This window comes from Gymnoscopelus microlampas, assembly GCF_963454915.1.
Source record: "Gymnoscopelus microlampas genome assembly, chromosome: 18".
Taxonomy (NCBI): Eukaryota; Metazoa; Chordata; class Actinopteri; order Myctophiformes; family Myctophidae; genus Gymnoscopelus; species Gymnoscopelus microlampas.
In genome coordinates this window covers 21655973-21668260 of record NC_139955.1, presented here as the reverse complement: position 1 = coordinate 21668260, position 12288 = coordinate 21655973, and the positions used below count along the sequence as shown (strand labels likewise).

The 12288-nt window shown below is 42.3% G+C and overlaps 1 protein-coding gene across 4 annotated transcripts in view; it reads right to left on the bottom strand.

Annotated features, from left to right (window-relative positions):
• atp8a1 (ATPase phospholipid transporting 8A1) overlaps positions 1-12288 on the bottom strand; it is a 153645-nt gene that overhangs the window by 123992 nt on the left and 17365 nt on the right. For all 4 annotated transcript variants that reach the window (XM_084042015.1, XM_084042014.1, XM_084042016.1 and 1 more), the window contains exon 2: positions 5162-5276. In XM_084042015.1, coding sequence (XP_083898141.1) covers positions 5162-5276 — 115 coding nt within the window. The remainder of the gene's footprint in view (positions 1-5161; positions 5277-12288) is intronic.

The window sequence follows — 12288 nt, the reverse complement described above, 5'->3', positions numbered from 1 at the left end:
TCACTTATCCTTTGTCTACCACATAAGTAAATGCAACGTCAGCATTTGAAGGACATGCAAAAGACAATACTGTGGCTTGCTCCGCGACTCTTGTTTGCCATGGGACAAGTTGTGCGCATCTCGCTGTCATCCACATTTACATTATGGTCAGATGTGCTCTGACTACCAGCACAGCTGAATCAACAGCATCCCTCAGACACAAGAGAGAAACAAGGTCACTGCAGCCCATAGTATTTTGCGAGTGCCTTTACTATAATGCTGCCCGTAATGGCTGTTGACTAGTGTGACAATGAGAGTGGAGCATTTGAGAAGAGTGAAACTCAGCACGCCTTATTCGATGTCCAAGCTCAGTCTTTTTGGGTGTGTACAGTGGGTTGCAATTGATACTGGCATAGTAAGTAGTTGGACGCCCATGCACGCACTATTAAAAATGAAGGATGAGGGGTTTTATTTTAAGGGTTTACATTTTTTTGAAACTGTAACATTCTACTCAGGCAATCATCTTCAGTGCACGCGATGAAGAATTTAAACACGTAGCACTTTTCAGTTTTAAAGAATGGGATTTTATGCTATTTTATTACACAAGATATTTACAGTAATATATTTCATCATGACAGACAATGTGTTTTCAGCCCTCCTCCGTTCTCTAATCATGAAATCGTCAAATGTGAGCCCATTCTTCCGAGCAGCCATTCCATATACAGTAAAGTACTGTTCCAAGTGCAGTGGTTGACCCAAAGGGGTGCCATGCCATTTTTCCGAAGCACAATTGGTCCAACCCGTCCCTAACCAAACATTTTTCAAGCTATTGGGACTTCGGAATAATGGGCCGTCAGACCAATGGACAACAGTACTGTACAAACACTTGAAACACTACACCGATGCTGATCTAGAGCCGCAGTAACACTTGTGGGTTCCTAGTTTACTTAGCTTGATAGAGGAAGTGAAAGTGTGATATCTTAAGTTACTACTGTAGCCTGGAAGCCTTGTGAACAATATTTAGAATGACTTCATTTGCTTTGACCTACTTACACAGTAGGTGTTAAGATTGGGTGGGTGGGGGAGGGGGGTCCCCACAATGACCACCACAAAAAATGTGAAAACAGGAAACTATTTAGATGAGGTGTGCATCTTGCATGTGTATAATCACTATTATTTGTAAACTTAAGGTTCATTGAGTTGCCATCACACATCAGATGGCAACTCAATGAACCTTTTTAACTACCTCAAAAGAAAAAGCACAGTCAAACAGTGAGGGCTTCCCAGTGAGTACATCAGCTGCAGCTACAAAGCCAGCTGCTACACGACCAAAACAAAGTCTAACTAGAAAAAGTGCTCCTCGGAGCACAGGTCTCCGCCAGGTCACATCGTTATTGTGGCCTCCTGGTGGCGCTATAATAGGCCAATGTGAAAAGGGTGGCATTTCTTCCTCGGCCTAGTGGGAATGAGCGTGCATTCATGATTTGAGGCATTTTGTTGCAAAAATGTGTTTTGCTAAATTAGACCTGCTGGTGGCGCTATAACAGGCCAATGTGAAAAGGGTGGCATTTCTTCCTTGGCTTAGTGGGAATGTGCGTGCACATTTTCACGGAAATCACACGCTGCGTTCATGATTTGAGACATTTTGTTCAAAACGGACCAATCCTGACAACTTTGGAAGCCAACCTTAGCCAATCAGGATGGAATATGAAATATCGGACAGATCCGTCTTGATCACATGACTATAGAGATACTGTGTACCGATTTGCGTGATATTTGGATAAAATCTGTAGGAGTAATATCCAAAAATGTGTTTTGCACAAATCGGCCTCCTGGTGGCGCTATAACAGGCCCATGTGAAAACTTTGGGGCAGAGGTTCTGCTGTGGCATCGAGGGAGTGTGTGTGTGCAGTTTCACAGCAACCGGGGCAACGGTGGCGGAGATTAGCTGTTAACAGACAGAAGGACGGACACACACACACACACACACACGGACGGACGGACGGAGGGTAAAACATACTCTCTCGCCATGCCTTCGGCCTGGCGGAGACAATAAAAGGTATTAGAGCAGTGATTCACAATCCTTTTAATTTCAAGGACCCCAGTTCGGTATGCATTAGGACCCCCTCCATTTGATTGAGTTTATTTTTATATACAGTATATCTCTGGGTCCTCAATCTACACAGTAAAATCCTCAAATCCTTATTTAAACTCTGAGCCACATGGACCTGTAAGGGAGTCTTTTTCAAAAACAACGTTGGGTTCATTCGGGATCTCGGAACCAATTTCACCGGGTCTATCCGGGTCGGGGTCCATAATTTGAAATAAATCTTGGAACCACTCGGAACCCTACCTCTATCCTCTCTCTTTTCAAGGAATACTACAACGCGTGCAATTCTTATTTTATTTTACCCATTTCTACAAACTGTAAACCTGTGATGTGACAAATAAAGCTGAATCTGATTCTAGTGACGTCATTGATGACATCAATCCTGGTCGTCTCAGCCTGCAGGCCCCATGCATGGGACATGAAAATCCCTTTTCTAAGCTTTATAATCATGACAAGGCCGAGTTCACATGCTTCATTTACCTAACGACGCAAATATATCCCTCGACACACCACCCTTGCCTTGACCTTTTTTTTTGTGCTACAACTACAGTATACTGTATGCTACAACTATATTGGCCTGGCACATCTGTATTCAGCCAACACTGGGGTCCTCTACTGCAGTGGGGCCCAAAGTGGGCACCATGTGGAGACCACAGGTTTTAAACAACATTTTCACTAATATGCCATTCCTTAGAATTAGATGATGGCAAAGCAACACAATTACAGTATGTTACTTTTTTTAATAAATCATACAACTAAAGTGCTCCCTGGTGTTGGTTTCCTGGAACAAAAACATATTGAATGGTGTTGGCCAAAAGCCTATCTATTTAAAGGTTGTTGATATGAATGTTTGGGAATGGGAACCCCTGCTCTACTGCACAAACCTCAAATGGCCAAGGGTGCCATCGTCTCAGCTGTGGGAAAGTATGTCAACATACTAGTAGTAATATAACTTCCTATAGAGGAGTTGAAGTATAGTAAATATAGGCAACCCACACTATATAGGCAATGGGTTGCCTATATAGTGCACTGCCTCAGGAAGTAGTTTGGGGTTCCATTTTGTTGCTCAAGGGCAGCCCGGTACAATTGGATGGACTAGGACCCATTGCCATGGCGGACTGCCATGCTTCAGTCACCAACTGATGGCAGGAATACACCGTCCTGTGGGCTCAGAGGTTTAAGACAGGAACCCACGTTATTAGTCAGCCCTTCTCTACAGTACCTCCAGGCCAACCTGCCTCGTTGTGGGGGAGGCCACTGCCGAAATAGGTTGACATTTGTGTGGCGGCTCCACAGCTTAAGTATGACTCAATTCAGCTGGTTTGTTTGTGTCTCCGGGGGCTTATGCAGGGTTGAAGGGGAAAAGGCCAGTAATGCAGCGGGTCAATGTGGAAAACACCCCTCGCCCATGGGCTGCAGCGTTGCCAGGTTCAAAAATAGCAACAAACTTTACAAATACCAACCTCCTCCAGAGAATAATGTAACATTGAAAACTGTAATGCCGCTTTTTAGTGATTGTAGCATATAAGTAGTGCCACTTGAACAGGCAATATTGTACAGTGAAGGTGAGCTTGCTGGGTGGACGGTTTTTAGGGTCCCCCTTGTGTGACTGTCTGGTATGCAACCTATTTTTGTGGCTTTCGAGATCAGGTGCCTTTGCAGTCACCAGCTGCATGTTACATGTCTATCAAGCCATAAAAAGCCTGTGTGCATACAGTTCTCAAACCACCATGTTCTCCGTCTTCATTCACCAAGAATCAATAGGGATTTATTGGTCACTTACTCATAGGTACAAGAAACGAAAAGTTGGTGGAGACTGTGTACAACAATACAATTAACATAATAATAATAAAAATAATAAGTAATTATACTGGATGATATGAAAATCAAGTACGGTTAGAAAGGCAGTATGATAAACCTCTTAGGTACAATGTCTTTTAGCAGCAGTCAAAATGTGCAAAAAAGCAGAAGGAACACAAAACACTTGTCTGTTCCAACTGTCTATGTACATGTGATGCCACTGTGGCACATGCATGCGTGAGTGTGTGTAGACAATGTACGCTATTTGGAAGCCTGGGCCATGTATATGAACTTACCACAAGTGGCCTGAAAATTGCTGGCATGACAAAGAACAAAGCCAAACAACTGTTTCAGCTGTCATAGGCAGCTTGTCTGTGTGTAGGAGAAGGTGCTATTATGTTAAGTGTCCATGAACTGTCTAACCCGTTTTCACAAATCACATGTGAAAGTAAGATTTTGAGAAGCTGCTCGGGATTCTTACAGCCGTTTTATTTTGTTTTTGTTATTTTTAATGATATATGGTGCTCAACTTTTTTTCTCTCGTCTTGCCCTTTATTTCCTCTTTGAAGTGCTGGGATTTTAATTATTTTGTATTTCCCATGAGACATTTTCTTCTATGATACGTTATTGTGCAACAGTGATGTTGTTAGCAGTGTCCCATGTCTCTGGCGCATAATCTATTCCAAAACGATACATAAAAACTTACTATCGATGTGTCCATGGGTCACACAATATTTTACCCCAATAAAGCTAAATTGTCCATGTTAAAATCAGAAAAATAAATAAAACAAATCTACCCAGGTTGTGGGTTAGAATCCACCGTGATGCATCCGGCTTTGTGGAGCGTCTATACGAACAAAATTGGCCCGTGTTCGGGAGAGGGAAGCCAGGCGGAGAGGGTGATAATTGTCACTGCATGTAATCCTACGGGCTGGGGGCGCTACCTGTCAGCGGGGAGTGTTGGACGGGAGGAGTAGGACGAAGGCTCTACGTCCCCCCGGTGGGGGCTCCTCACTAGCAGGTGAGTCAGTAATATACAACAGCAGTAACATTGTGTAGTGACACACAAATGTGTGTGGGGAGGACTCAATTGGCATAACGACTAAATTGGGTAGAAAAAGGGGTAAAAAACAAAAGAAAAACGTCTATGCATGTTTGAAGTGGTAAACCAACTTTGACACTACAAACAATATTATGGTATTGACCTCCCCAAATCAGTTTAGAAGATTCAAATGAATAACCAGTCCATAGACTCAGAGAACTTTATCTTACCTGACACGGTTGCAGCAGAACTTGATGTACTGCTGCTGATTGAGGAATATGAGTCTGGCATCTTCTTTGTCAGCTAAGGAAGTCTTTTCTGTTGTGTCCTCTGTCTTCTCATACCCTGTAGAAAAAGTGCAAAATATGATTACAAATTTGACAATGTCAAAAATGACAGATAATCTCAGCAATTATTATAATTTACTGTATGCACATTAGTCCCATGCAAATTAGTAGGGTGTAAGTCTCTATGATGAGATTCCCCCCAAAAGCTATTAAATACTTGTTATTTTCAGCCAGGAAGTAATACTCCCATCTTTTTATTTATTCATTCATTTTTTTACAACATGATATACCACAAAGCAGACAAATGTTTCAGCTTTTTCTTTCCTCAGTAGCTGTACTACTATTTGCTTTTAAATAACACATCTGGATGCCATGGAGTGGCTTTTTCTTTCAGCAGTCTAAAGGCGTTTTTGTGCACCATCAAGCAACGTCATCAAGTTCATTTCAGCTCATGACATTTTCTGCATGTCATCCCCTCTCCTTCTCCTGTGGTTACGGAGAAGAAAAGGCCACAGAAAAAAGAACCATAACATTTTTCAGATTTCTCAAAGTCAAACACTTGCAATGAGGAAGTCATTTTGCTGCTTGACAGCTTCTTCTAGACAGGACTCAATTCAACTCAAACAATGCTCTCATTAGAAAGGTAAACCAAGGGGCAGAGCACTCATTGCCATAGGGTCGTCCATCCCAGCAATGGCTCAGGTGGCATGGTGGTCAGTGTGTGGGACCGAGTGTGGGTATGTGCATGTGCGTGTGCGCATCCGTGCATGTGCATGCAGTGGTGTGTTCTACCGTGTTACGCTATATACGTAGTGTGACCTGCAGAACATTTTCATAGCCATCCAAAAATCGCAGGAGGAGGGGCTGGGGGCAGCAAGAATATAATCAGTTCAAATAGCCTTTTTCATGTAATAATGTGGTGTCTGAGGTGAAGGCTTACGTGTGACTATTGTATTGAGGTGATAATGACCGCTGGCCGATGGAGTTTTGAAGTAATTCACACATTAACTATTTAACAATAGAGCAGTTATTTCATTCGGGCGTGCATGTATATACACGCGCATGCGCGTGTGCATGTGCCGTGCGTGTGGGAGGGAATAATTATAGTATTCCCTCAAAAAAAAACTAGAACACACCTCGGTATGCATGCGAGTATTAGTGCATTAGAGTGCAGGGCTTGAAATTGCAACAGTTTTGGTCGCATGTCTCCTCAAATGTAATCTGTGTGGCCTCAAAATTTAACTGGGAGCATTTGAGCGAGTGCAAACAATTTTCCTCTAGACGGAGACGAGAGAAGAGTCATAGGAAAAATGCATACAGTAGCTGCGACAAATACTTATTCAAATATTCCGAATCAATATGTAGCCTATTTAAAAATTGGGGAAATATCTGATTGGTGCAAACATTAGAAGTGACTAAGCGCAATGGCCAATCATGTAACAATGTAAATGTGCGTATATACCCTCCGCACTACACCAACACCACTAGTTCCTTAATCCTCTTCTCATGAAGTTTCTACAGAAGAGGGGTGTTTATTCTGTTTTGTTTGCACAGAAGCACACCCTTTATTCTATCATTGCCTACATTGTGTTAGGTTAACTGTATATTTACTGTACATTGCAATTCATTTATAACAGACACAGTACAATAACAACACAAAGAGAACAATATCTGATCTTGAAGAATGCCAGGGGGCCAAAACATCATTACATAAAGACAAATGCATATAGCTTTATATGCATATAGCGTTTGGTCACATAGACCTTCAGGCACAGATGCCTGAAGAAGGTCTATGTGACCAGAACGTTGCTTAAATAAAAGTGTTCCTATTGTGCAGTGTAGACAGTGTGCGGGTCATTGCATTTTTAGCGGCTCCTGCTCTATACCTGACTTTGTCCGTGTTCACCGTCAACGCTCTGATTGGTCAGACCCGTCAACGCTCTGATTGGTCAGACCCGTCAACGCTTTGATTGGTCAGACCCGTCAACGCTCTGATTGGTCAGACCCGTCAACGCTCTGATTGGTCAGACCCGTCAACGCTCTGATTGGTCAGACCCGCCAACAAAATGATTGGTCAAGCTTCACGTGACACATGGTTATAAACACATTATAAACACATATCGATGACAAAATGTATCAAAGGCGCCGCTTTTTTTCTCTACGTTTGATCCCTGCCTACGCAACTGTCTGAGCCAATCAGGTGTGCATAAGACTTTGCTTCCTATACTTAATTGTACAACAGTGTTTCACAAAAATAGCAGCTCTACAAACTCAGTCACAACGCATCACATCGCGTTGTATTGTGAGCTTGTAGATCGGCCATTTTCACCATTTAAAATGTTATGAAAGAAAAAAAGTTTCGAAAATGTAAACATGTAAACATTTCGATAACCGTTTCCTGTAAGAACTTTGCGGGGCTGTTTTGCAGCAGGAAACCCAAGCTGTGATTGGAGCTGGGGATTTCCTGTGAAGACGGAAGACGCTCCGACCTCCTGGTGACAGGAGGAGACAGGCTTATCTGTACGGATCGGATCCCGTACTGTGGTGTCAGATGGCTGCCACGGACTAGTCCTCCTGGGTCTAAATAGTGTTTGTAAATTATTATTTGCGTTCTTTCAACTTCTTCGGGAAATGTAGAGTTTGCTTTATAGGACAACACAGTAAAAGTTAAAATATGTGAAAGTTAGACTGAAAGTAGACATAATTTACCACTTATAGTATCCGACAATCTGAAGTGATAAACATCACCCATTTGGTGTTTCAAGGTTAAAATAAACCCTGACCTACAAATCATGTAACAGATTGCATAAGAGGTTTAATTTATTCAAACTGCATTAATCCTTAACCAAACAGTAGTGTTTTGTTTTTGATCCAACTCGTTTTATTCTAGTGCTAAAATTACTGAATTGTGCTGAAAATGCCATGTCCCCAAAGTATTGCTGTTCATATATTATTAATTACAATATTAAGCATAAAAGAAAGGAACGTTAAACTGAATGTAGGCTTGCTGGCTGGTCTGCCAAACAGGCTAGCCTGTATCCTATAATGCCCAGCCCAGGAAAGCTGTATTGACATGTTCAACAAGTAGACTATCTCCATAAACAGCATGCATCTTCCCCCAGTTCTTGGCTGATCTTATCTCATAGAAATGCCTCTCAGTCTTTATCTCTACAAGGGAAAAGTAGACAGGACAAGCTACTAAACAGGACCTCAAAATGGTTTTGCAAAAGCTCTGATCTCAGCTACCGAGATCCAATTCACAGCTCCTGGGATGAAACCAGGAATAAACATGAGGAGCTTGTGTGTTTGAACACAAAGAAGTAGATGTTCAGATTGGATGTTTGCTGTGTTTGAGCAAACAATTATGACAAAATGCCACACTCATGTATGTTTAAGTAGTGGCTGACGATGACAATGATGCCTCAGTGCAAACAAGTAGAACCTGTTCAGTGTTCACACTTCACAGAATGAGAATGGCTTCTCAATAACTTTTTTTAATGGTGCTAACCTCTAGGCCAGGGGTACCCAAACGTTTTCACCTTGAGACCCAAAAGAGACATTTGGTGTGTCCCCTGGCACCCAAACGTATGAAAAGAAAAGTATGATTTAATCACTTTAGCCTTATTTTGAGAGCTTGTAAATCTGCCATTTAGTTTTGTGAACATTTCTGGAAAATCTTTGAAGAAACGTTAATGGAATTATAATTTTTCCCAAACAGGAGTCGTGTGACCGAAAGTGGCTGAGGTACTGACCCGGATCCAGCAATGAAGGAACGCTGTGGCTTGGCAACATGCTCTATCTAAACAAGAGAGAGCGCACCAACCAAGTTCAAAATATGATGCAGCTTTACATCGCCCCAAAATCAAACAAGGTGTAACTAACAATTGGTGGCAGAATTGCCCTCTGTTTAGTTCAAACTTACATACTAGAGTACAAAAGGACAGTGTTAAGCAGAGAGCCTTTACATTCTACTTGCACACATTCAACATGCAAGCCACAGTATGTGCATTGAGCCACGTGGCATACCAGGATGTCTGCTTCTGCAGTAAGTACAGTTGTCTATTAACTTGTGTTCCCATGTACCATGAAGCAATTAAACTAAATAATACAATTGATGTATGGAAATAATTATGGGTGGATTTGTTTTTAAGAAGAATGGATTATCCACACACCGTTTTTGATGCTCCCAAAATGTGATTTAATTGGAAGTTTACATTTCAAACCGTGTGGTCTTTGTCGGGTACGGAAATGATAATTATGTGACATTGGGCATACGTACTGTATACATAGATGTATATATAGATCAGGATAAGGGCAGAGCCCAATATTTAGAGGATAGACAACACCTGGAAAAAACACCCTTTTATCCAACAGGAAGTTATCCATTTAGCTGCTTGGCCTCATCAGAAGTTCACCCCATTTGAACCATGGTGGTCGGTGTACAATTTCACAAGGTTCATAATGACATATGTTGAGGGTCTGGGGCTCAGGCGGCTCTCCAAGGGAAGTGTCAATGACTTTATACTTTTGAGGATTAGAGACAAGGGCCAGGATACTGAATAGAGAGGGGGGTATTCCCCTCAAACACATCCAACCTCTTCCCACTGCTCCATTCTGACAGCAGTCAATGGTTTGGAAAGGACAGAGAGTGGTGGAGACAACTCGTCTCCCCAATGACAATGCAGAACATACAGTAGAGAGGCAGGAATAATACTGGCACTGCCCTCATGGTACAGTAGGAACAGTCAGGGATGGCACCACGAAGGCACAAGCTCTGACACCCAAAGTTGTTGGCTAAAGAAGAGGGGTTTACATCTAGCCGAGTCACTCGCTTAGGAAAAGACGAAAGAAAACATTGCTCAAAGGAGGACACATGGCCACAACCACAATGCATATTAATGGCAAGGGACTACCCTGTACGCTGAATCTTGTAGGAGGAGAAAAGGAAATTGCAACGATTTAAGCCAGAGATTTACATGATGTAATCCTGATAATTAATATCTACATTATCTCACGCAGAACTGGCCTCTCTTGTGAAGCTGTGTGTGTGTGTGTGTGTGTGTGTGTGTGTGTGTGTGTGTGTGTGTGTGTGTGTGTGTGTGTGTGTGTGTGTGTGTGTGTGTGTGTGTGTGTGTGTGTGTGTAGTCAATGGTTATTCAGAGCCTCTCGAGTTGCTGTGTGCATTTTCCAACGGTTCCCAGATCATCTTTCCAAACATGCTGAGGGTGGGCAGCAGAATGGGGGGCATCGAAGTACTGGATAGTCAGGTCCATCATGGGTGGGCAATTCCATACAAGGGCCAAGGTATGCATCCCATGCCAGGAATAAATGCAATGATCATAAAACATGAGTTAGAACTTTGCCCTCTTAGTTTATGGCATTATATTGGCTTACTACAGATTCAATCAAACATTAACCCAAATCTGATTATATTTATAGACATAGAGTCAAAAGTCAATGTCTCTCGATCATTGTTGCAGTAGGTTTACCACTATGCAGTTGGAAATAATGCTTTAGCGTGAGGTGAGCAACAGAACCTAAGAACAGGCTGCAGCTGAGAGTCAGGTTCATTAAGGACTAAAAGAAATTAAGTACCATTCTGTAGAAGAAGAGACGTCAGGAGGGCAGTTGCCTGCCTATCATCAACAACAACAAACCGCAGTGTCATGAGGCCTTGTAACCGGAGCCCGGATATGCCGGATATGCCCCAGTTGCAATGTGCCCCCCAACCTTGTGCCGCCCCTCCTGCCTCGTCTGTTTCGATGCCAGAGGAAACCAAGTGGAAGGCTCAAACGTTTTTTCCAATGCCAGAGAGTCTTCCTGATTTGGGGTATACACTACACCTAATGCTCTGATCCAGTGCAACTTACAACATGCAACCAGATAGGAGTCCAGTCTCTTTCTCAGGGTCACTTTGACAGGATAAGCCTTATGCTGTCACCGTTTCATTCTCACCTGACTTTCGCTGTTCTCACGCCTACAAACTATCCAAATAATTCAAACCACAATATGGGTCAATGCAATTCCTAGATTGCAAGAGGCTCCATTATGAAATAATACATTTAACAATACACACAATTTAAAGTCATACAAAAAAATCTAAAGTTACATTTTAGATCTTTTGTGAGTGGCAAATGTTTCACAACATCCATTCCATGAATTTCACCCCCAAAAGCCTTTTCTAAACATATTTTCTGTTATATGACGCATATTTTGCGAAAATCACGTCATCCGGCCAGAAAACGGGAACGGAAATGCACCGTTTTCCCGTTTGGCCCGGAACTACCGCGCTAGTAACAAAAAGGAATTTTGTGCTGTTTTTAATGGGATTATAGGATTTGAAGATGGAAAAACAGCAAAAGAAGACACAAGCTCACGGTAACTAAAGCTCCACTGGCTAAGAGAAACGATCCGCAGATAGTATAAAACAACTAAAAGAACACTTTTTGAAACGCTTCCGCCTTCCGGTGAAAACAAATGGAATTCTGGGTAATGCAGGCATCCACTAAAGACCTGCAATGACGGTAGTGACCAGCAGAGGTTGCTAAAAATCGTTACTTTTGGACTTACCAAGTATGGCTTTAACATATAATTTCCCCCATACACACATCTTTACAACATTTGTACACTTTATACAAGCTGACAATAAAATCAGATTGCAAAACATACCAAACTGTATAGTATAATTCAATTAAAATTGCAATCACAACATTGAGCAAAACATTTCAGTATGATTGCCCCCTTCAGTATCCTGAAGCATTAACACAACCTCTTAATGTACGTATAGTATAACGCCACATGTTGTCCCTTAGTGTTTCACTGGGTCTTTTATGGGGGATTAGAAGGCAGTGCCTGCTGCCAAACATCTCTCATTCACACCACTGGCCTGTGATTCTCTCACTTCCCAGCATGTGCTCTGGGGATAAAAATAACCACCCCACCACAGTCCTTCTGGTCATTCAGGGCAACATACAGTAGGATGGGCTATCCCAGTCCTGTTATGCAACCACCCACCCAGATGACAGAACATAGGTGGATTATTGGATTAGCATCAAGTCAAGAGTGCCGCT